A 26424-nucleotide genomic window follows, 5' to 3' on the forward strand; every position below is an offset into this window, starting at 1 on the left:
AATGTATTTGTAACCTAGACTTGCTATGATGACAGGCTAAAGGAATTATACCTCGCCCAATTTTTTTTTTTTTTTTTTTTTTTTTTTTTTGAGACAGTGTCTTGCTCTGTCACCCAGGCTGGAGTGCGGTAGTCTTGACTGACTGCAACTTCTGCCTCCCGGGCCCAAGCGATTCTTCTGCCTCAGCTTCCTTAGTAGCTGGGATTACCAGTGTGAGCCACCATGCCTGGCTAAATTTTGTATTTTTAGTAGAGACACAGGGATTCGCCACATTGGTCAGGCTGGTCTTGAACTCCTGACCTCAGGTGATCCACCAGCCTTGGCCTCCCAAAGTGCTGAGATTGCAGGCGTGAGTCTGGCTTTTTTTTTTTTTTTTTCCTGAGACAGAGTCTCACTCTGTTGCCCAGGCTGGAATACAGTGGCACGATCTCAGCTCACTGCAACCTCCACATCCCAGGTTCAAGCAATTCTCCTGCCTCAGCTTCCCGAGTAGCTGGAATTACAGGCGTGCGCCACCATGCCCAGCTGATTTTCATATTTTTAGTAGGGACAGGGTTTCACCATGTTGGGCAGGCTTGTCTTGAACTCTGGCCTCAGGTAATCCGCCCGCCTCGGCCTCCCAAAGTGCTGGGATTACAGGCGGAAGCCATCGCGCCCGGCCTTTTTGTTTGGTTTCAACACCCTTTGCGGGATCAGTGAGGACCAAGCAGCAAATGTTAATGCTGCCATCCCGTTCCCAGTCACTGTTTCCTCTTCTGCAAAATGAGCTACTCTCCCTTCCAGCTTGAGCGTGTGACTCAGCTTCTCACTAAAAATATAACATAGATGCTCTTTGACTTACAGGGTTACATTCTGATAAACCCCTCGTAAGTCAAAAATGCATTTAATGAAGCCAACCTACCCACCGGCATAGCTCAGCCTAGCCTGCCGTAAACATGCACAGAACACTCGCATTAGCCTGCGGTTGGACAAAATCATCTCACACAAAGGCTGTTTTATAATAAAGTATTGAATATATCATGTAATTTACTGAACGTGAAAAACAGAATGGTTGTATGGGTGCTAAGTAGGGGTTTTTTATGAATGTGTACCCCTAGAAAAAGGGGGACTGAGGGTAGGTATCAGTAGACCAGAAAGTGTTCATATGATTTTCTCTTTGGAACTTTACCTCTAAATCAATGACTTTCCTAACACAAACCACTGAAAAGAAAGCCCAAAAGAATCATCTTGGCTGGTAGGGATGTAAACAAGCTCTCTATGTCAGCCATTCTCAGTTGGGAGTGGAGAAGGAGGCCTTCACCAGTGGAAACTCTGAGATACTGGGAGTAGGTAAGGAATATGGCAGGGAATGGAATGCAGTTTGTCTATAAATTAATGGGAAAAAAATTAAAGACAAGGTCTCACTCTGTCTCCTGGGTTGGAGTGCAGTGGTGTAATCACAGTTCACTGCAGCCTCCAACTCCTGTACTCAAGGAATCCTCCCGCCTTGGCCTTCTGAGTAGCCTGGCTGAATTTTTAATTTTTTGGCAGAGAAGGGTCTCACTATGTTGCCCAGGCTGGCCTCTAGCTCCTGGGATCAAGTGATCCTCTTGCCTCGGCCTCCCAAAGTGCTGGGATTACAGGTGTGAGCCACCATGCCTGGCCTAAGGAGTTTTAAGTAAAATGGAATTCTTAATATTAATCTCTTGTGATTAAAGATGGGGGGAAGTGTGGTATTCTGCCACTAGAGGTCACTATTTTCACCATTTCTAGGATTGCTGCATCTACAAGTAATGATAACCCGTTATGCTACTAAAGATATCACATATTTGTAGCTTTACAGTTGCATTCAAACAGTCCTTGGACCAGCATTTGTATGCCAGGTGCCCTGCAGTATGCTCAGACGCTCACAGGCCCACAGAATTTAGTACTGTACAAATGCTATGCATAAAATGCTATGGGAGATCAAAGGAAGGAACAAAGCTTAAAGGATATGTTAGCCTCTTTTCTTTTTGATTAATCACTTTTTACTCATGCACTCTACTATGTACTACTAAATAAAATACATGGAATTTGTTAGCTAATATTATAATAACTTGATTTTGTGAAATATTTTTATCATATCCTAAGCAGATTTCTTTACCCAGGCTGGAGTGCAGTGGTACAATCACGGCTCACTGCAACCTCAAACTCTGAGGCTCAAGTGATCCTCCCACCTCAGCCTCCCAAGTAGGCAGGACCACAGGCACATGCCATCACACATGCCTAATTTTTAAATTTTTTGTACGGATGAGGTTCCACTAAGTTGCCCAGTCTGGACTGGAACTGCTGGGCTCAAGCGATCCTCCTACCTCTGCTTCCCAAAGTGTTGGGATTACAGGCATGAGCCACCATGCCTGGCATCCTAAATTGATTCTTTAAACATCTTCTCAACTGAAGACAATCTCACACCATTGTCTGAAAACAATTTTTGTATATTTTGTTCTTCTTTTTCAAAATATAGACAATTGGTGGATTTGCATGTTTTAATTATAAAAGTGAACAAAGCCTAAAAAGAATTTATTTATTTATTTTGTAGACACAGGGTCTTGCTCTGTTGCCCAGGCTGGAGTGCAGTGGTGCAATCATAGCTCACTGCAGCCTCGACTATCTGGGTTCAAGTGATCCTGCCACCTCAGCCTCCCGAGTAGCTGGGACTACAGGCATGTGTCATCACACCTAGCTAATTTTATTTTATTTTATTTTTTTATTTTTAGTAGAGGCAGGGTCTCACTATGTTGCCCAGGCTGCTAGTCTTGAACTCCTAGCCTCAGATAATCCTCCTGCCTTGGCCTCCCAAAGTACTAAGGTTATAGGCATGAGCCATCTTGCCTGGCCTAAGCCCAAAAAAGAATTTTTAAAGGTATAACATGATAATATACTGTCAAGTGCTATGGCTAAATATTACCATGTTTTTTTGTTTTCGTTTTTGTTTTTTTGGAGATGGAGTCTTGCTCTGTCACCTAGGCTGGAGTGTAGTGGCACAATCTTGTCTTACTTCAACTTCCGCCTCCTGGGTTCAAGCAATTCTTATGCCTCAGCCTCCAGAGTAGCTGGGACTGGAGGTGCACGCCACCACACCTGGCTAACTTTTTGTACTTTAGTAGAGACGCAGTTTAATTGTGTTGCCCAGTCTGGTCTCGAACTCCTGAGCTCAGACAATCCACCCACCTCGGCCTCCCAGAGTGTTAGGATTACAGGTGTGAACCACCGCACCCACTCAGATGTTACCACGTTTTATTTGAAGTTGGAATATGTCTTAAAGTTTTACTTTTAAGTTTAAAACTTTTTTTTTCTCTTGCTGACAATGCAGTTTGTTTATTTGTTTGTTTGTTTTGAGACAGAGTCTAGCTCTCTGTCGCCCAGGCTGGAGTGCAGTGGCACGTTCTCGCCTCACTGAAAGCTCAGCCTCCTGGGTTCACGCCATTCTCCTGCCTCAGCTTCCCGAGTAGCTGGGACTACAGGCACCTGCCACCATGCCCAGCTAATTTTTTGTATTTTTTAATAGAGACAGGGTTTCACTGTGTTAGCCAGGATGGTCTCGATCTCCTGACCTCGTGATCTGCCTACCTTGGCCTCCCAAAGTGCTGGAATTACAGGCGTGTTCTTTACATAGGCTGAGAGAACAAAACATGTCTTGTTTGTACATAAGTAGGAGTAAGGAGTTTGCAAAGGGAACAATGATACTAGTTTACATTTCTGTGGGTCCTGACAGTCCTGTAGGTGAGCTCTTGTAGACTGAGTGTCTGCCTCAGGTCTTCCAGGCAGAGTCTTGATCAGAATTCAGCAGGTTCCAGGCATCTAAGGCCCTTCCCATTGTTGTTGTTGTTGTTTTTTTTTTAGACGAAGTCTCGCTCTGTTGCCCAGGCTGGAGTGCAGTGGTGCAATCTCCAGTCACTGCAAGCTCCGCCTCCTGGGTTCACGCCATTCTCCTGCCTCAGCCTCCCATGTAGCTGGGACTACAGGCACCCGCCACCGCGCCTGGCTAATTTTTGTATTTTTAGTAGAGACGGGGTTTCACCGTGTTAGCCAGGGTGGTCTCGATCTCCTGACCTCGTGATCCACCCGTCTCAGCCTCCCAAAGTGCTGGGATTACAGGCGTGGGCCCCGTTGTTTTATCTTAGGCTGCTTGTTCAGGCAGATAGCAGCAGAGAGTTCCTTACCTCTTTGTTTTCTGTGGCCAACTTGTGAAAATAGACCCAATCCACTCTGATCTCTCAGCTAAACCCAGCAGTGGAGAAAACTATCTGAACTAGGGAAACATTTATTTTTACAGTGGCATTGCCTCTTATGCAAAAGTAGATTATTCTAAAATCAGAGATTAAGGCAACATTCAAATATATATATATATTTTTTTTTTCTTTGACCACCTGCCCTCCCCCACCAACCCCCAACAACCCCACCAGCCAATATTCAGATATATTTAAAATTATTCTGAGGGCCAGATAAAGTAGTTGGCTTTTGTTTAGGGACCATGCTGTATCCAAAACAAGTATCTTTTTTATTTTTATTTTTTAAGAGACAGTGTCTTGCTGTGTTGGCTCAGGCTGGTCTTAAACTCCTGGGCTCAAGCAGTCTTCCCACCTCAGCCTCCAAAGTAGCTGTAATTATAACAAAACAGGTTTATTTAAACATTAGGAGTACACCTTGCTTGGATGCTGTTAACATGAGAGGCGTGTGGAATTGAGACCCGCTGAGTCAGATGCACTACGGATATCCCTTCCACTGTTAAAATGTCTCGGTTTTGACCAGGCACAGTGGCTCATGCCTGTAATCCCAGCATTTTGGGAGGCCGAGGCGGGCAGATCCCATGAGGCCAGGAGTTGGAGACCAACCTGGCTAACGTGGTGAAACCCAGGAGTTCAAGATCAGCCTGGGCAACATAGCGAGACCCCATCTCTGTTTTTAAAAATATTTATCTTCTAAAATTTAAAAATAAATAATTAAAGTAATATGTATTAAGTATAGAAATTTGGAAATCACCCTCATTCTATCACCCACAAAAGGAAAGACAAATAATCCCTGAATCTACAAATCACTTCTTTTTTTTTTTTGAGACAAAGTGCTTACTCTATCATCCAGGCTGGAGTGCAGTGGCGCAGTCTCTGCTCACTGCAACCTCCACCTCCCAGGTTCAAATGATTTTCCTGCCTCAGCCTCCCAAGTGACCGGGACCACAGGCATGTACCACCACACCTGGCTGAATTTATATTTTTAGTAGAGATGGGGTTTTGCCATGTTGGCCAGGCTAGTCTCAAACTCCTGACCTCAAGTGATCCACCCACCTCGGCCTCCCAAAGTGCTGCAATTACAGGTGCGAGCCACTTCGTTCAGCCCATTCTGCTGTTTTTAAGTCCAGGAACAACAACAAAAATGTCAGCTGAGCATTGAATTGTTGGAAATGGAGAGATTTGTGTTGATACAGCTGATGAAAAATGTTTAATAATACTTGTTCTTATATAGTAGAGAGAGAAAAGAGGAAAGATGAATTGCTTAATATTGCGAAGTCAAAGCAAGAACGCACAAATTCAGAACTGCACAATCTGAGACAGGTATGTCCCCAATCATCCTTCTCTATCACATAAGAAATGTTTGTAAACAAATAGCAAATTAGAAAAAAGTATGCCTGTCGATTTTGTTTAATTGGTGGTTTGGAACCCTAACTACATTAGTTGTATATCATGTTTATTTATTTTTATTTTATTTTACTTTTTTGAGACAGAGTCTCACACTGTCGCCCGGCCTGGGGTGCAATGGCCTGATCTTGGCTCACTGCAACCTCCGCACCCCAGGTACAAGTGATCCTCATGCCTCAGCCTCCCAAGTAGCTGGGATTACATGTGCCCACCACCAGGCCAACTAATTTTTTGTATTTTTAGTAGAGACAGGGTTTTACTATATTGACCAGGCTGGTCTTGAACTCCTGACCTCATGATCCACCCACCTCAGCCTCCCAAAGTGCTGGGACTACAGGTGTGAGCCACTGAGCCCAGCCTGTGTATCATGTTTAGTACAGCAGATAGGGTCTTGCTTGTGGTGATCAAAGGCAGGGAGCCCAGCTATCCTAGCAAATCTTAGTGCTAACAAAGGAAAATTAAAAGCAGACATATTTAGCATATTTCCCTAGTAACTATCTGATCTGTTTTAGGGTTTATGAACTGTTTCAGGGAAACTGCCAAATTGTTGGTTCAGTTTAGTTTTGTTATTACATTTCATATTGATTTATCAATATCCATGACAGATTTATGTAAAACAACAGAGTGATCTGCAGTTTCTTAATTTCAATGTGGAAAATTCTCAGGAATTAATACAGATGTATGACTCAAAGATGGAGGACTCAAAGGCCCTGGACTCCAGGTAATCTCAGCAAGATGCAATTAATATGATCTTGTATTATATTCCATCAGTCAGTATTGACTGTGCACTTACTGTTGGCCAGTACTGACTACTATTCCCCATATGGTAGGAAATAAATGTGGCTGGGTGCGGTGCCTCACACCTGTAATCCCAGCACTTTGGGAGGCCAAGGCAGGTGGGTCACCTGAGGTCAGGAGTTTGAGACCAGCCTGACCAACATGGTGAAATCCCATCTCTACTAAAAATACAAACATTAGCCAGGCATAGTGGCTCATGCCTGTAGTCCCAGCTACTCGGGAGACTGAGGCATGAGAATCACTTGAACCCCAGAGGTAGAGGTTGCAGTGAGCCAAGATCGCGCCATCGTACTCCAGCCTAGGTGACAAGAGCCAAACTCCGTCTCAAAAAATAAATAAATAGGCCTGGCGCGGTGGCTCATGCCCGTAATCCCAGCACTTTGGGAGGCCGAGGCGGGTGGATCACGAGGTCAGGAGATCAAGACCATCTTGGCTAACACGATGAAACCCCGTCTGTACTAAAAATACAAAAAAATTAGCCAGGCGTGGTGGCACGCACCTGTAGTCCCAGCTATTTGGCAGGCTGAGGCAGGAGAATTGCTGGAACCTGGGAGGCAGAGGTTGCAGCGAGCTGAGATCACGCCACTGCACTCCAGCCTCGGAGACAGAGTGAGGCTCCATCTGAAAATAAATAAATAAATAAATAAATAAATAATAAATAAATAAATAAATAAATAAAATAAATGTGTGTGAGCTAATAATGACTTTCATAATCCTCAGTTGTAGGAAGACCTGATCTAAGAATTTTAGGCATGATCCTGATTTAGCCACTGGATAGAAGTGAATATGTTTAACCTGATTTGCCCTTCTGTTGTGCAGAAGGCTTTGAGCTAGAGTAGACAGTACAGAGATGAATCATTCGTTCATCCATCCATCCATCCATCCATCCATCCATCCATCCATCCATCCGGCATTCAGTGTTTAGACACTAGGCTAGGACTTGGGCACATGTAGGTATATAGGACATGGCACTCGCCCAAAAGAAGTAATGCCAAGGAATGCATTGATCGCTGAGTAAGAGCCCCACTCCACCGAGGGTGATCTGTGCCCTTAACTGGATTTTCCTGCTTGCGTCATTAATAGGAAATATCTTCCCTTCCCTACAACAAGCAGTGTGGGAATTAAATTGGTTTCTGTAAAATTAAAATATAAACATATAAAGTGTGGTTTAATTTAACAGGCATATAAGTGTACCACAGCTCAACTTAGTCTACTTTTCTAAGCCAAAATGTTACAAGGAGTCTTTGAAAGGGAGAGGGATTAGGGAAGCTCCCCGTGACTGTTTGGAACCATGGAGGCCGGACTGGGTTGCAGCAGCGACTTTTCCTGGGAGAATGGAGTTGAGAGCAGCAGGGCTTAGTAGTTGCAGCACTGCCGCGATCGCCCTAGGCGTGTGGCGTGTGCCGTGTGCCGTGTGTCTGGGGCTGCCCTGCTTTCTGCTGTACTTGCTGCACTTTCCTTTGGTGCTCTCTGCGGGGGGTTGTGGCCTGTGGCTCTGAGTCCTAGCTGCTGCCACTGCCACCAGACTAACTCAGAATTCTCTTGCAGGCAGAAGCCTCTAACATACTGGCTCTTTCTCCTTTTTCCTTTTTTTGAGATAGGGTCTTGCTCTGTTGCCCAAGCTGGCATGCAGTGGTATAACCTTAGCTCACTGCAACTTCCACCTCCTGGGTTCAAGCGATCCTCTCACCACAGCCTTCCAAGTGAGTAGCTGGGCCCACAGGGGTGCGCCACCATGCCCGGCTACTTATTTTTTTTCGTATTTTTTGTAGATATGGGGTTTCGTTGTGTTGCCAAGGCTATCTTTCTCCTTTTTGACCTTCATTGCCTCTGGGAGGTACTAGATGAGTTGAGGTTATTCCTTAAAAGCTTAAAATGGGCTGGGCACCATGGCTTACACCTATAATCGCAGTGCCTTTGGAGGCTAAGGCAGAAGGATTGCTTGAGGCCAGGAGTTCAAGAGCAGCCGAGGCAACATAGCAAGACCCTGTCTCTACCAAAAAAAAAATTTTTTTTTTTTTTTTTTGAGATTCGCTCTTGTCACCCAGGCTGAAGGATTGCTTGACCCTGCAACATAGCAAGGATTGCTTGACCCTTGCAACATAGCAAGACCCTGTCTCTACCAAAAAAAAAAATTTTTTTTTTTTTTTTTGAGTTTCACTCTTGTCACCCAGGCTGGTGTGCAATAGCACTATCTTGGCTCACCACAACCTCCGCCTCCCAGGTTCAAGCAATTCTCTTGCCTCAGCCTCCCAAGTAGCTGGGAATACAGGCATGTTCCACCACGCCCGGCTAATTTTTGTATATTTAGTAGAGACAGGGTTTCTCCATGTGGGTCAGGTTGGTCTCAAACTCCTGCCCTCAGGTGATCCACCCACCTCAACCTCCCAAAGTGCTGGGATTACAGGCATGAGCCACTACGCCCAGCCTCAAAAAAAATTTTTTTAAGCATAAAATAGTTTATAGCATTATGGAAAGAGAGAATTGTATTTCCTAGGTATCAGAATGATACAGATTAGAATACCTGAATACAAGTGACATGAAAAATTTTAAAGGAAGATTTATTAAAAGGTTTTGTCACATTTCTGTAGGATTCTTTTTGCTCATGTAGACAGCGCAATAAGAGGTGAGGATGGAAAAGGGAATGTGGGCTTGGTGGTCAGAAAGGCTTCCTGGAGAAGGTTGGGCTAGAATTGGGCTCTGAGGTTCAGACAAATGAGTCTCATTGGGACTTAGCTCTACTGAGTTTTGGGTGAAATGTTTAGAATGATAGTATCAACTATATCTTATAACCTCAATTTTTCTTATAATGCCACCATAGCAGAGACATGTGTTTATCAGACCTTGAAAACAACCACCCAAAAGTCGATATTAAGAGGGAAAAAAATCAGAAGTCACTGTTTAAGGACCAGAAATTTGAAGCCATGTTGGTTCAGCAAAATAGGTCAGACAAGAGCTCTTGTGATGAATGCAAAGAGAAGAAACGACAGATCAATACTGCGTTTGGGGAGAAAAGTGTAATTACGCTGTCATCCATATTTACCAAAGACTTAGTAGAGAAACACAAGTCTTGGTCGCTGGGAGGAAAAACCCAGATTGAACCTGAAAACAAAATTACATTGTGCAAGATCCATGCAAAATCACTAAAATGTCATGGCACTGGGGTTCAGAACGAAGAAAAACAACCCTCAGAAACGCCCGCTTTATCTGATGAGAAGCAGTGGCACGATGTCAGTGTTTACCTGGGCCTGACCAACTGCCCAAGTTCAAAACAGCCAGAAAAGCTGGATGTAGAGTGTCAAGATCAGATGGAAAGGTCCGAAATCTCATGCTGCCAGAAAAATGAAGCCTGCCTGGGCGAAAGTGGCATGTGTGACTCCAAGTGCTGCCACCCGAGTAACTTCATAATTGAAGCCCCAGGCCACATGTCTGATGTGGAGTGGATGAGTATTTTCAAGCCTTCCAAAATGCAGAGAATTGTCCGCCTCAAATCTGGGTGCACGTGTTCAGAAAGCTTCCGTGGGACACAACGTGACTTCCCGGCAAGGTGAGTAACATTCACGTCTGTAAACACCCGTGGAGCACACATGCCAATATTTAGAAATACAACGGGGGAGAGAAGCCACGCCATACCTACTGTTAATCCAGAAGCCGTGTTTGCTAACAGAGATCTTCCTTAGGACCAATGGTTCCCTCTTTTCGTCACAGCATGGACTGTTGAGTCTTTAATTATAGAGGTTCTGTTAGATTCCAGGGACGCGTTTATACCAAGGACGGCTTCTGAGGCAAAGGTTTTGTTTAAAAACAAAAGCAGTTGTTATGACTTGGACAAGTAATGTATTAAAAAAGCAACGGTCAAGCGCCGTGGCCTGCCTTTTCCGTAATCCCAGCACTTTGGGAGGCCGAGACGGGTGGACTACAATGGCCGGAGATCGGTGACCATCCTGCCTAACACGGTGAAACCCCTGGGTTCCTACTGCCATGCAAAATCCAGCTGGGCGAGGTGGGCGGGCCAGAAGTCCCAGCTACTCGGGAGGCCTGGAGTGGTGAGAATGGCGTGGATCCCAGGGGAGGCGAGCCGCAGTGAGCTGAGATCCGGCCACCGCACTCCAGCCCGGGCGACAGAGCAAGACTCGCCCCAAAAAAAGCAAACGGGTGGATCGCTGCACAGAGTGGAATGCCGCCCTAGGAGCATTCCTTGCCCCAGAAGCCGTTCTGAATTGACACGCTGACCATTTCTGGTCCAGATGGCATATGCTATATAACCTAGACACCACATGAAAATTTCTCTTGATGCATTGTGGTGGCTTATGCCTGTAATTCTAGCACGTTGGGAGGCCAAGGCAGGAGGGTCACATGAAGCCAGGAGTTTGAGACCAGCATGGGCACTATAGCGAGACCCTATCTCTACGCTTTTTTTTTTGGAGATGGAGTCTAGCTTTGTCGCCCAGGCTGGAATGCAGTGGCGCAATCTTGGCTCACTGAGACCTCTGCCTCCTGGGTTCAAGCCATTCTCCTGCCCCAGCCTCCCAAGTAGCTATGATTAAAGGCACACACCACCATGCCCAGCTAATTTTTGTATTTTTAGTAAAGATGGGGTCTCACCATATTGGCCAGGCTGGTCTCAAACTCCTGACTTCAAGTGATCCACCCACCTTGGCCTCCCAAATTGCTGTAATTACAGGCGTGAGCCACCACGCTTGGCCTCTACACATTTTTAAAGAATTGTTTTTAAGTTAGCTGGGCATGGTGGTGTACACCTGTAGTCCCAGGATTGGGAGGCTGAGGCAGGAGGATCACTTGAGTCCAGGAATTTGAGACTAGCTTGGGTGACATAGTGAGGCTCCATCTCTACAAGAAAAAAATTTTAATTTGCGGGGCATGGATGGCAAACACCTGTGGGAGGATCACTTGAACTCAGGAGTTTGACACGGCAGTGAGCTATGGTTGTGCCACTGCACTCCAGCTTGGGCAACAAAGTGAGACTATTTAAAAAAAAAAAAAATGTATCATCGCTCTTTTTTAAAAAATTGAGATGAGGTGATACTATCTTGCCCAGGCTGGTCTCGAACTTCTGGGCTTAAGCAATCTTTTCACCTGTGGGGATGACAGGTGTGAGCCACCACACCTGGCATCTCTCAGCTCTTATCCAGGGTCACTTAGTGTATTTACACATCCAGCCATGCCTGCCTTTGCGTTCATTCAGTTCATATCTGTTTGAGACTTTACATCGCCCAAACTTTCTCAATTTTTCAAAATCATTCAGGAAGGAGGATACTTGTATTGAACAAGCTGGTAAGTTATTGGCTTTTTTAAGAGAAGAAAATGGATTAGTTGTTAGCATACGCTGCCTTATTCAGGCTTGTCTTATTGTTAAAATAGCTAAATCTTGCGTGTGAGTGGCGTCATAATAATGTCTGCTATTTTTAAATAAAGCATAGCTCTTTAATCTTAAATTACAGAAAGGATGAAGTTTCCATATTGAGAGGCGTATTTTTTTTTTTTTTTTTGAGACGGAGTCTCGCTCTGCTACCCAGGCTGGAGTGCAGTGGCGCAATCTCAGCTCGCTGCAAGCTCTGCCTCCTGGGTGCATGCCATTCTCCTGCCTCAGCCTCCCGTGTAGCTGGGACTACAGGCGCCCGCCACCACGCCTGGCTAATTTTTTTGTATTTTTAGTAGAGACGGGGTTTCACCATGTTAACCAGGATGGTCTCGATCTTCTGACCTCGTGATCCGCCTGCCTCGGCCTCCCAAAGTGCTGGGATTACAGGCGTGAGCCACCGCGCCCGGCCGAGAGGCGTATTTTAATCATTACATCGGCTTTTATAGGATTTTATGATTAAAATTTATTTCTAGTGCTTAATTATTTGGAGTGTCCTTTGGCTCTTTAATTTTATTTTGTTTATTTATTTCCTCTGGCCCTTTTAGAAACTTGAATTGTTTAAAGGTCATACAGATAGTCATTCTGCCAGTTGCGAATTATTTTAAAAAGTCGGTCGTCACGCTAAATGTCATCTATTCATATTTGGTCTTTAAAGATCTTTGGATAATTGCAAGTATCATGGCACAACTGCCTATTTTTCACTACTGAACAAGGACACCCATATATTAAGGGACAAGCTTATGTCAGATAGTTTTAAGAGCATAGAGGATTAAATTTAATGTACGAAATAAGTGCAAATTTACATTCAGAGTTTCTTTCAAGGCCCTTTTGACCTCACCGACTTAAAATGATTGAAGTGATTGGCCTGTTCTGCCAGCAGAGACGGATGCCAAGATATCACATGACAAATATGTGATTAAGTAGAAAGATAATTATGTTTTTCTATTTTTCCATAGATTATAAGAACTTGCTTACCTACTTGATTATCTAACTAAAATGTTCACATTTGTGCCAGCATTCCATTTGACAAACAGGTTTATCCATGCAGGGAGAAACCAGGGGCAGCCTGTTCTCACTTTGTTTTAGGTTACAGGGGAGGAAGCAGTTCTAGTGCCTCTGGTCTGTTCCAGAACAGCTTTTCTGTCAAAATCAGGCGGATCACCTGAGGTCAGGAGTTCGAGACCAGTCTGGCCAACATGGTGAAACCCTATCTCTACTAAAAATGCAAAAATGAGCCGGACATGGTGGCACACACCTGTAGTCCCAGCTACTCGGGAGGCTGAGGCACAAGAATCGCTTGAACCCAGGAGACGGAGGTTGCAATGACTCAAGATTATGCCACTGCACTCCAGCCTGGGCAATAGAATGGGACTCAGTCTCAAAAAAAAAAAGTCATTGACCAGGTGAGGTGGCTCATACCTGCAATCCCAACACTTTGGGAGGCCAAAGCAAGGAGGATCTCTTGAGTTCAGAAGTTCAAGGCCATAGTGGGCAACATAGTGAAACCCCATCTCTAATGATAACAAAAATAAATAAATAAATAAACAAAGCCATTAACAAAAATCAATCTCAAAAACTGAAAACCTAAAATTTTCACAAGTATAACCTTATTCCATGGTTTTTTTTTTCTTTTTAGAGATAGGGTCTCGCTGTCACCCAGGCTGGAGTGCAGTGTTATAGTGATAGCTCACTGCAGCCTCTAACTCCTGGGCTCAAGTGATCCCACCTCAGCCTCCCAAGTAGCTGGGACTACAGGCAGGAATTACTGCACTTGGCTCTTTTTTTTTTTTTTGAGATGAAGTTTTGCTCTTGTCCCCTAGGCTGGAGTGCAATGGCACGATCTTGGCTCACTGCAACCTCTGCCTCCTGGGTTCAAGCGATTCTCCTGCCTCAGCCTCTCGAGTAGCTGAGATTACAGGCATGCGCCACCATGCCTGGCTGATTTTTGTATTTTTTAGTAGAGACGCAGTTTTACCATGTTGGCCAGGCTGGTCTCAAACTCCTGACCTCAGGTGATCCGCCCTTCTCAGCCTCCCAAAGTATGGGGATTACAGGTATGAGTCACCGCACCCAGCCGGCTTTTTTTTAGAATCAGTCTATTTGGCCAGGTCGCGATGGCTCGGCTGTAATCCCAGCACGGGAGGCCAGGCGGGTGGATCACGAGGTGGGAGATTGAGACTTTATCCTGCTTCTTTCTGGTGGGAAACCCATTATCTACTAAAAATAGAAATTAGCGGGGTAGTGAAGCGGGCGCCTGTAGTGCAGCTACACGGGAGGCTGAGGCAGGAGGAATGAACCTGGGAGGAGGCGGAGCTTGCAGTGAAGCGAGATCCATACTGCTGCGCACTCAACCTGGGTGACAGAGCCAGACTCTGTCAAAAAAAATAGTCCTATTTTAATTTTTCCTCCCTTTTAGATGATCCTATCTCTAGAACGTTCAGTTCATTTGTATTTTTGAGGGGACATTCTTTATTCTTTTTTTTTTTTTTTTTTTTTTGAGGCGGAGTCTTGCTCCTATCACCAGGCAGTGCAGTGGCCGGATCTCAGCTCACTGCAAGCTCCGCCTCGAGGTCCACGCCATTCTCCTGCCTCAGCCTCCCGGTAGCTGGGACTACAGGCGCCCGCCAGCTCGCCCGGCCTAGTTTTCACCCATTTTTTTAGTAGAGATGGGGTTTCACGAAGTGTTAGCCAGGATGGTCGATCTCCTGACCGCAGTGGTCTTCCGTCTCGGCCCTCCCAAGAGATGCTGGGATTACAGGCTTGAGCCACCGGCGCCCGAGCCTGGCATTCTTTACATTCACAGTTACCTCTTTATCTAACAATTTTTGTTTTTAATTCTTTTTTTTTTTTTGAACCAGAGTCTTCGGCTTCATTTGCCAGGCTGGAGTCGCAGTGAATTTACAATCTCGACACTGCAACCTCCCGCCTCCTGGGTTCAAGCAATTCTCATGCCTCAGCCTCCTGAGTAACTGGCATTGATACAGGCGCACGATGCCACCACACCGCTAATTTTTATTTTGAGCGGTCTGTCTGTCGCCTAGGCTGGAGTGCAGTGGCGCCGATCTTGGCTCACTGCACGCTCTGCCTCCCGGGTTCACGCGATTCTCCTTCCAAGTAGCTTTAGCCTTCTGAATAGCTGGGACTAAGGTGCCTGCCACCACGCCCGCCTAATTTTTTGTATTTTTAGTAGAGATGGGGTTTCACCGTGTTAGGATGGTCTCAATCTCCTGACCTCGTGATCAGCTCACCTCGGCCTCCCAAAGTGCTGGGATTACAGGCATGAGCCACTGTGCCCGGCCACACCCAGCTAATGTTTATATTTTTAGTAGAGATGGGGTTTCACCATGTTGGCCAGGATGGTCCTGATCTCCTGACCTATGATCCACCCGGCTCAGCCTCCCAAAGTGCTGGGATTATAGGCGTGAGCTACTGTGCCCGGCCTTGTTTTCATTCTTATTTGCAAAAGGTGTGCATTAACTTATAATATTCTATTCCAATCTATAATGTTCTACTCAAACTTGCACTGCTTCAATAACAAAAACACTTGTTTGTCCTTTTAAGATACTTTTAAAAGTATAAGAGTGATCTATGTATGATATTGTTTTAAGATATCTGTTTTTGTTGGGTTTTCTTATTCATAGTGAGCTAATTGCCATCCAAGATTCCCACTCTTTGGGTTCTTCAAAATCTGCCTTGAGAGAGGATGAGACAGAGTCCTCTTCCGATAAAAAGAACTCACCTAAGAGTTTGTTAATCTGCAAAGATGCACCAGCATTCAATGAAAAGGTTTGTATTTTGCTTAGAATTTCGCAGCTTACTCAAGTCAGACCTCTCACCAAAGGCTTTTAATGCTTCTCTAGCAACCACTGTTAGCTTGCTTATTTTGGCTATTCCTCCGTTTTGTTTTTTTTTTTTTTTTAATTCTAGGGTTTTAAGATGCTTTTAAGGCAATCCTGTTATTTATTTTATTATTTTGTGTTTGTTTTGTTCTGTTTCTTTGAGATGGGGTACTCAGTCACCCAGGCTGTAGTGCAGTGGTACAATCATGGCTCCCTGCAGCCTCAACCTCCTGGGCTCAAGCAATCCTCCTGCCTCAGCCTCCCCAGTAGCTGCAACTACAGGCACATGCCGCCACTCCCAGCTAATTTTCTTATTTTTTGTAGAGACAGGGTCTCAATTTGTTGCCCAGTCTGGTCTTGAACACTTGGGCTCAGTGATCTTCTTGCCTTGGCCTCCCAAAGTGCTGGGATTATACATGTGAACCGCCGTGCCGGGACTACTTTTTTTTCTTCCAAGAAAGATTGTTTGTTTGTTTGTTTACTTATCGGCAACTTGATACATGTGGGTTGTAAAAAAAAAAAAAAAAAAAAAAGGAAGAAAAGAAAAACAAACCACAAGAACAATACAGAAATGTACACCCAGAAGATATCACCCAACTGCCTGGTCTCAGCTGCCCCTTCCGCCAAATACACAACCCCTGGCAGTGTCTAGAGAGACCCCACGTTGGTGGGCTTGCTTACAGATTTCTCTGTCTGCAGAGACATGCATACAGACTAATGTGTGGTTAATGGGATTTCATTACATAAGAAAATGTCTGGCCAGGTACCGTGTCTCATGCCTGTAATCCCAACACTCTGGGGGACCAAGGTGGGAGGATCACTTAAGCCCAGGATCAGCATGGGCAACATAGCAAGACCCTGCCTCTATTTTTTATTTCAATAAAATTTTAAAAACATAAAAAGGAAAACATCGCCAGGTGCAGTGGCTCACGCCTGTAATCCCAACACTTTGGGAGGCCGAGGTGGGCAGATCACCTGAGGTCAGGAGTTTGAGACCAGCCTGACCAACATGGTGAAACTCCATCTCTACTAAAATACAAAAATTAGCCGGGCATAGCGGAGGGCACCTGTAATCTCAGTTACTTGGGAGGCTGACGTGGGAGAATGGCTTGAAACCAGGAGGTGGAGGTTGCAGTGAGCCGAGGTTGCGCCATTGCATTCCAGCCTGGCAACAGAGCGAGATTCTGTCTCAAAAAAAAAACCAAAAAAACAAAAACAAAAAAAAGGAAAACATCTAACATCTATGATTTACCAGGATACCAGGGTGGCAAATTGAAATCTTCATCCCACTAATGGGATTACAGGCATGAGGTGCTGTACTGGCCAGACATTGTCTTACATAGTGAAATCCCATTTACCACACATTAGTCTGTATGTGACAGACTAATAGTGACACATTCATTACACCCAAACCCCTTTGGAATTCTTCCTCTGCCCTGTGCATCCCTCCCTATTCCCAGACAACCACTGGTCTCTTTTCTGTAACACAGATTAGTTTGCATTTTCTAGAATTTTATATTAATGCGTTCAAACTTTTGTGTCCCTCTTGTTTCTTTCACTCAGTGTAATTATCTTGAGATTAACCTATGTGACTGTGTGTATAAATAACTCCTAGGCCGGGCGCGGTGGCTCAAGCCTGTAATCCCAGCACTTTGGGAGGCCGAGGCGGGTGGATCACACAAGGTCAGGAGATCAGGGCTCATCCACAAGCTAACATGGTGAAACCCGTCTCTACTAAAAATACAAAAAACTAGCGAGTGGTGGCGGTAGCCTGTAGTCCCAGCTACTCGGAGGCTGAGGCAGGAGGAATAAGTGAACCTGGGAGGCCCGAGGAGCTGCAGTGAGCCCGAGATCGTGCCACTGCACTCCAGCCTGGGTGACACAGCCGAGAGACTCCGTCTCAAAAAAAAAAAAAAAAAAAAAATTCCTTTTGTTGCTTTGAGAAGTATCCTATTGTGTGGATATATTAGGTTGGTGCAAAAGTAAATATGGTCTTTGTCATTAAAAGCAATGGCAGGGGAGGGCCGACACGATGGCTCAAGCCTGTAATCCCAGCACTTTGGGAGGCCGGGAGGCGAGGTGGATCGAGGTCAGAGTCCCGAGACCATCCTGTAAGCTAGCAGTGAAACCCGTCTCTACTAAAAATACAAGGCGGTATGATGGCTCAAGCCTGTAATCCCAGCACTTTGGGAGGCGGGCGGGTGGATCCGAGGTCAGGAGATCGAGACCATCCTGGCTAACATGGTGAAACCCGTCTCCTGAAAAATACAAAAAACCAGGCGTGTGGCGCCTATGAGTCAACTACTCGGAGGCTGAAGGCCGGGAGAATAAAGCGTGAGCGGGAAGGCAGGCTGCCACGGTGGCGGAGATGTACTGCACTCCAGCCGGCGACAAAGCGAGACTCGTGCGGGCAGATTACGGCGACTTCAGATCCCAACCTTTCGGAGGCGGATGACCGGGCGGGCACGGTGACTGTGAATCCGACGCCATCAGCGGCGAAGCAGGGTAAAGCAATGGCAGGCCATTAAAGTAATCAACACTTTGGGAGACTAAGGCAAGCCGGATCCGCCGAGGTCGAGCGTTCAGACCAGCCGGCAGCACAATGAAACCCTATCTAAAACCACAAAAATTAGCTTGGTGTGGTGGCGTGTGCCTGTAATCCCAGCTACTTGGGAGGCTGAGGCAGGAGAATTACTTAAACTTCCAGAGGCTGAGGGTTGCACAGTGAGTCAAGATCATGCTGGACTCCAGCCTGGGTGACAGAAATGAGACTCAAGCTCAAAAAAAAGAAAAAAAGGGTAATGGTAAAACCACAAATACTTTTGAATGAGTCTTACTCTGTCACCAGGCTATGGAGAATCTTGACAGCGATCTTGGCTCACTGCAAACTCGCCCGCCTCCCAGAGTTCCGCCATTCTCCCACTGCCTCCCGGCCTCCCATGAGACTACCTGGCGCCTGCTCTACCAACCCTGCTGGGCACTGAAGCCCACAGTAAGGATGGGGGTTTTACGTGTTCGCCAGGATGGTCGATCTCCTGACCTCATGATCCTGCCAGCCTCCCAAGTGCTGGGATTACAGGCGTGTGCAGCATGACCGCAATTACTTCTGCACCAACCTATTACCACGGTAGTTTAGCCAGTCCTTGTGAATGGACATTTGGAGTTGTTTCTGGTGTGCTGGGTAATACCAAATACAGGCTGCTGCATATTTATGTGTAAATAAGTCTTGGTATAGATACTTTTTTTTTCATTTATCTAGGAATGGAATGCTAGCTAGGTCATACGGTAGGTGTATATTTAACCTTTTCTTTCTTTTTTTTTAGAGACCTCAGGGGTCTCGCTCTGTCACCCAAGCTGGAGTGCAGTGGCGCAATCATGGCTTCCTGCGGTCTCAAACTCCTGGACTCAAGTAATCCTCCCACCGCAGCCTCCCAAGTAGCTGGGATTATAGGCATGAACCATTACGCCCAGCTCATTTTTAAATTTTTTGTGGGGACGGGGTCTTGTTATGTTGCCCAGGGTGGTCTCAAACTCCTGACCTCAAGCAATCCTCCTGCCTCAGCCTCCCAAAGTGCTGGGGTATATTTAACATTTTAAGAAACTGCCGGATGTTTTCCAAAGTACCAGTTACATTCCCATCAGTGTATGACGGTCCCAGCTGCTCCAGATTCCAGTCAATACTTGCTATGATCCATTTTTAAATTCCAGACATTCTAATAGGTATGAAGTGGTATCTCAATGTAGTTTTAAGTCGCATTCCCCTAATGACTAACAATGTTGTGCGCATCTTTTCACACACTAAACCACCATATATTTATAGCTTTGTTTTCAACTGATAGAGAAGTTCTAGCCAGTTATTCAATCCCAAAGAGACACTATTCTTTATGTCTGTGTAGAATATCCCATCTTTAATTACTTCTCGAGATTTACCTCCTCTCTGCACCATGCTAATAAAACACTTATCAGGCCAGGTGTGGTGGCTCATGCCTGTAATCCCAGCACTTTGGGAGGCCGAGGCGGGTGGATCACCTGAGGTCGGGAGTTGAAGACCAGCCTGGTCAACACGGTGAAACCCCGTCTTTACTAAATATACAAAAATTAGCCAGGCATGGTGGCAGGTGCCTGTAAACTCTAGCTACTCAGGAGACTGAGGCAGGAGAATCGCTTGAACCCGGGAGGCAGAGGTTGCAGTGAGCTGAGATCGCACCATCGCGCTTCAGCCTAGGCAACAAGAGCAAAACATCATTCCAATAATAATAATAATCATAATAAATTTGTTGAGTTAATGTTTATTTCTCCTGTTCATCATTTGGAATCACATGGTAAACACATTTTAAATTCTCTTTTTAAAAAGGAGAGAAAAGGCCGGGCGTGGTGGCTCAAGCCTGTAATCCCAGCACTTTGGGAGGCTGAGGCAGGCGGATCCACGAGGTCAGGAGAATCGAGACCAACCCTGGCTAACACAGTGAAACCCCATCTCTACTAAAAATACAAAAACTAGCGAGGCTGAGGTGGGCTGACCTGTGATCCCAGCTGCACAAGGCTGAGGCAGGAGAATGGCGTAAACCCGGGAGGTGGGCTTGCAGTGAGCTGAGAGATCAGCCACTGCACTCCAGCCCTGGTGACAGGCGAGACTCCGTCTCAAAAAAAAAAGGAGAGAAAAATTTTTTTCTTTTGAGGCAGAGTCTCACTCTTGACACCAGACTGGAGTGCAGTGGCGTCTGGCTCACTGCAACCTCACCTCCTGGATTCAGCAATTCTCCCACCTCATCCCAAATGGCCTGGGATTACGAAGTGTGTGCCATCACACCCAGCTATTTTTCTGTATTTTTTAGTAGAACAGAGTTCACCATGTTGTGAGCTGATCTTGAACTCCTGACCTCACAATCCACCTGCCTCAGCCTCCCAGCAATAGAGACCACAGGTGTGAGCTTCCCATACCTAACCCATGGCAAACGAGTTTCACCATGTTGACCAGGCTGGTCTTGAACTTCTGACCTCAGGTGATCCACCCGCCTCAGCCTCCAAGGTGATGGGATTACAGGCATGAGCCACCACGCCTGGCCTGATAAGTGTTTTATAAGCATAGTGCAGAGAGGAGGTAAATCTTGAGAAGTAATTAAAGAAGGGATATTCTACACAGACATAAAGAATAGTGTCTCTTTGGGATTGAATAACTGGTTAGAACTTCTCTATCAGTTGAAAACAAAGCTATAAATATATGGTGGTTTAGTGTGTGAAAAGATGCACAACATTGTTAGTCATTAGGGGAATGCGACTTAAAACCACATTGAGATACCACTTCATACCTATTAGAATGTCTGGAATTTAAAAATGGATCATAGCAAGTATTGACTGGAATCTGGAGCAGCTGGATGGTGGGAATGTCACTGGTACTTTGGAAAACATCCGGCAGTTTCTTAAAATGTTAAATATACCCCAGCACTTTGGGAGGCTGAGGCAGGAGGATTGCTTGAGGTCAGGAGTTTGAGACCACCCTGGGCAACATAACAAGACCCCGTCTCCACAAAAAATTTAAAAATGAGCTGGGTGTAATGGTTCATGCCTACGGTCCCAGCTACTTGGGAGCTTTCTTGATTGGGAGGATTACTTGAGTCCAGGAGTTTGAGACCGCAGGAAGCCATGATTGTGCCACTGCACTCCAGCTTGGGTGACAGAGCAAGACCCTGTCTCTAAAAAAAAAAAAAAAAAAGGTTAAATATACACCTACCGTATGACCTAGCTAGCATTCCATTCCTAGATAAACGGAAAAAAAATGTGTCTATACAGCCGGGCGCAGTGACTCACGCCTGTAATCCCAACACTTTGGGAAGCCAAGGCGGGTGGATCATGATGTCAGCAGTTCAAGACCAGCCTGACCAACATGGTGAAACCCCAACTCTACTAAAAATACAAAAAAAAAAAAATTAGCTGGGCATGGTGGCGGTTACCTATAATCCCAGTGACTTGGGAGGCTGAGGAAGGAGAATCGCCTGAAACCGGAAGGCGGAGGTTGTAGTGAACTGAGATTGTGCCACTGCACTCTAGCCTGGTCAATAAGAGCAAAACTCCATCTCAGAAAAAATAAAATAAAATAAAATAAAATAAAATGTGTCTATACAAAGACTTACTATACATGAATATGCAAGCAGCTTTATTTGTATTACCCAGCACACCAGAAACAACCCAAATGTCCATTCACAAGTGAATGGCTAAATCACTGTGGTAATAGGTTAGTGCAAAAGTAATTGCGGTTTTTGCCATTACTTTTTTTTTTGTTTTTTTTTTGTTTTTTTTTTTGTTTTTTTGAGATTGAACCTTGCTCTGTCGCCCAGGCTGGAGTCCAGTAGCATGATCTTGGCTCTCTACAACCCCTGCCTCCCAGGTTTAAGCAATTCTCCTGCCTCAGCCTCCCGCGTAGCTGGGATTACAGGCACACGCCACCACACCAGGCTAATTTTTGTATTTTTAGTAGACGGGGATTGCACCATGCTGGCCAGGCTGGTCTGGAATGCCTGACCTCAAGTGATCCGCCTGCCTCAGTCTCCCAAAGTGTTGGGATTACTTTTAATGGCCTGCCATTGCTTTTAATGACAAAGACCATACTTACTTTTGCACCAACCTAATATATCCACACAATAGGATACCTCTCAGCAACAAAAAGAAATTATTTATACACATAGTCACATAGGTTAATCTCAAGATAATTACACTGAGTGAAAGAAACAAGAGAGACACAAAAGTTTGAACACATTTTTATAAAATTCTAGAATATGCAAACTAATCTGTGTTACAGAAAAGAGACCAGTGGTTGTCTGGGAATAGGGAGGGATGCACAGGGCAGAGGAATTCCAAAGGGGTTTGGGTGTAATGAATGTGTCACTATTCTTTGTGGTCATGGTTTCAGGGATGTATACATGTGTCAAAACTCATCAGAGTATACATTTTAGTTGTATAGTTAGTTGTACGTCAGTTATACCTCAGTAAAGCGGTTCAGTTTTTTGTTTTTTTTTTTGAGACGGAGTCTGGCTCTGTCGCCCAGGCTGGAGTGCAGTGGTGCAGTCTCGGCTCACTGCAAGCTCTGCCTCCCGGGTTCACGCCATTCTCCTGCCTCAGCCTCCCCTAGTGGCTGGGACTACAGACGCCCGCCACCACGCCCAGCTAATTTTTTTTGTATTTTTAGTAGAGACGGAATTTCACTGCGTTAGCCACAATGGTCTCCATCTCCTGACCTCATGATCTGCCCGCCTCAGCCTTCCAAAGTGCTGGGATAACAGGCGTGAGCCACCGTGCCCAGCCAAAGCTGTTGAATTTTTTAAGTTATAACTATGAGGGAAAATATTAGCTATTACCTTTTTTAGCTCTTGGAGACTCTTTTCCAATGTTTGCATCAGTTTTTCTGAGGCAGTACTTAACATTGCATGCCTACATTCCATATGTACACACAGATAAATTCAGCAGATGTTCGTTAAACATCTACATGTCAGGTCAGTAGTGATCATTGATGATAGAAATTAGAAATTAAGTTTTCTTAAAAAAAAAAAAATCAGGTGGTGGCTCAAGCCTGTACTCCCAGCACTTTTGGAGGTCAAGGCAGGGGGATCACCTAAGGTCGGGAGATTGAGACCATCCTGGCCAGCATGGTGAAACTCCGTCTCTACTAAAACACAAAAAATTAGCTGGGCATGGTGGCGCATGCCTGTATCCCAGCTACTCGGGAGGCTGAGGCAGGGGAATCGCTTGAACCTGGGAGGAGTTTGCAGCGAGCCAAGATCACACCACTGCACTCCAGCCTGGCGACAGAACAAGGCTCCATCTCAAGAAATTAAAAAAAAAAAAAAAAAAATTCAGGGCCAGGTGCGGTGGCTCACGCCTATAATCCCAGTACTTTGGGAGGCCGAGGCGGGCAGATCATGAGGTCAGGAGATTGAGACAATCCTGGCCAACATGGTGAAATCCCATCTCTACTAAAAATACGAAAATCAGCTTGGCGTGTGGCGCGCACCTGTAGTCCCAGCTACTGGGGAGGCTGAAAGGCAGGAGAATCGCTTGAACCCAGGAGGTGGAGGTTGCAGCGAGCCGAGATTGCGCCACTGCAATCCAACCTGGTGACAGAGTGAGACTCCATCTCAAAAGAAAAAAAAAAAAAATCAGTCTAGGCCCCTTCGAGAGCAGTTGGCAATGACTCATTTTCGTGCTAAACTTCAGATCCCAAAGTTGAAATTTAATAGGAATAAATGAAGGCACATACCCACATATTTTTCAAGGCTTATAAGCCTTTAATGTTGTCTTATTTTGCAAGTATTTTGACATGCTAAATACAGCCTTGACAAGTTGGTTGAGGAGAGTTAACTAATGTCTAGGATTCTTTTATCACATGGGTGTTACTTCATTAGCTGTAGCAAGTTCTGTTTAAGTCAAATTATTTAACTGAGTAGGTTCTAAGAAATAAAAGGGGTTGGGTGCAGTGGCTCATGCCTGTAATCCTAGCACTTTGGGAGTTCAAGGCAGGTGGATCACCGGAGGTCGGAAGTTCAAGACCAGCCTGGCCAACATGGTGAAACCCCATCTCTACTAAACATACAAAATTAGCTGGGCATGGTGGTGGGCACCTGTAGCCCCATCTACGTGGGAGGCTGAGGCAGGAGAATCACTTGAACCCAAGAGGTGGAGGTTGCAATGAGCTGAGGTCACACTATTGCACTCCAGCCTAGGCAACAAGAGCAAAACTCCATCTCAAAAAAAAAAAAGAGGCCGGGTGCGGTGGCTCACGCCTATAATCCCTGCACTTTGGGAGGCCGAGGCAGGTGGATCATGAGGTCAGGAGATCGAGACCATTCTGGCTAACACGGTGAAACCCCGTCTCTACTAAAAAATACAAAACAAAATTAGCTGGGCATGGTGATGGGCACCTGTAGTCCCAGCTACTCGGGATGCTGAGGCAGGAGAATGGTGTGAACCCGGGAGGCAGAGCTTGCAGTGAGCTGAAATCGCGCCACTGCACTCCAGCCTGGGCGACAGAGCAAGACTCCGTCTCAAAAAAAAAAAAAAAAGAAAGAAAGAAAAGGAATTAATTTAATTATTCTTATTCTACTATTTGATGTTCTGCTTTGCTTTGTAACACCTAAACCAAAGAAATATTCACAGGTGATCAGGTGTAGTGGCTAACACCTATAACCCTAGCACTTTGGGAGGCCAAGGCAGGAGGATGACTTGAGGCCAGTTCAAGATCAGCCTGAGCAACATAACGAGATCCCACCTCTACCAAAAAAAAAAAAAATTAGCTGGGTGTGGTTGCACACACGTATGGTCGCAGCTTTTCAGGAGGCTGAGGCAGGAGGATCACTTGAGCCCAGGAGCTTGAGGCAGTCAGTTGTGATCATGCCACTGCATTTCAGCCTGGGCGACAGAGCAAAAGAACAAAAGAAAAAAATATTCCTAGGTAGTTAGCATTTGTGTTTGTAAACCTAAGCATTTAAAGGTGCCTCTTAATTTCCTGTAGGCTTCAACTGTGTTACCCTCCCAGGACGATTTCTCGCCCACGAGCAAGCTCCAGCGTTTGCTGGCGGAATCTCGTCAGATGGTGACGGACCTGGAGCTGAGCACGCTGCTGCCCATCAGCCATGAGAATCTCACTGGCAGTGCCACAAATGTATGCGTTTCATTTTCTCTTGACTATATTTGTCACATCCAAACGCACCACTGAACACCAGTGTGCAAATATCACCGGCAGGGCGGCCTTTCTGTTAGAGGAAGAGTTTCTGTGTCTCTAGGGAGGAAAGGGAACATGCTTGTTTTAAGGAGGAAAAAGTTACACTCAGATGTCACTGGACCCAAACTTCCTCTTTCTAATGATCTGGGGCATATGAAGATAAATTCTTGGGGATTTTTTTTTGGGGGGTGAGGGTACAGAGTTTTGCTCTTGTCGCCCATGCTGAAGTGCAGTGGCACGATCTCAGCTCACTGCAACCTCCACCTCCCGGGTTCAAGTGATTCTCCCGCCTCAGCCTCCCAAGTAACTGGAACTAAAGGCATACTCCACCCTGCCCAGCTAATTTTTGTACTTTTAGTAGAGACGGGGTTTCACCATGTTGGCCAGGCTGGTCTCAAACTCCTGACCTCCAGTGATCCACCCACCTTGGCCTCCCAAAGTGCTAGGATTACAGGCGTGAGCCACAGCACCCAGCCGGAAATATTTTGAAAAACAAATTTTATTATACAAAGTTTCAAGTCCAGGCCCGGTGGCTCATGCCTGTAATCCCAGCACTTTGGGAGGCCAAGGCGGGTGGATCACCTGAGGTCAGGAGTTCGAGACCAGCATGACTAACATGGAGAAACCCCGTCTCTACTAAAAATACAAAATTAGCCGGACATGGTGGCGCATGCCTGTAATCCCAGCAACTCGGGATGCTGAGGCAGGAGAATCGCTTAAACCCGGGAGGTGGAGGTTGTGGTGAGTCGAGATCGTGCCATTGAACTCCAGCCTAGGCAATAAGCAAAATTCTGCCTCAAAAAAAAAAAAAAAAGAAAAAGAAAATTTCAAATATGCACCGAAGTAGAAAGAATGGCACAGTCACTCACCTTTGACCACCATCAATTTTATCTTACCCCATCCATACACGTTTTCTTTGGAAGCATTTTAGAGCGAATCTCAGCATCATATCATGTCACTCATAAATATTTCATGATCATGATGTCTAACAGATATGGACTTTTAATTTTAATTTTTTTTTTTTTTTTTTTTGAGACT

At 45.5% G+C, this 26424-nt stretch overlaps 1 protein-coding gene across 1 annotated transcript in view; it reads left to right on the forward strand.

The window, feature by feature from the left end:
- Positions 1-26424, forward strand: part of CCDC62 (coiled-coil domain containing 62) — a 56655-nt gene that overhangs the window by 16040 nt on the left and 14191 nt on the right. Inside the window, 5 exon segments of the mRNA XM_003907320.5 lie at positions 5482-5570; positions 6260-6375; positions 9274-9999; positions 15477-15621; positions 25177-25326. Coding sequence (XP_003907369.2) covers positions 5482-5570; positions 6260-6375; positions 9274-9999; positions 15477-15621; positions 25177-25326 — 1226 coding nt within the window.

Source organism: Papio anubis, chromosome 9, assembly GCF_008728515.1.
Source record: "Papio anubis isolate 15944 chromosome 9, Panubis1.0, whole genome shotgun sequence".
Classification (NCBI taxonomy): domain Eukaryota; kingdom Metazoa; phylum Chordata; class Mammalia; order Primates; family Cercopithecidae; genus Papio; species Papio anubis.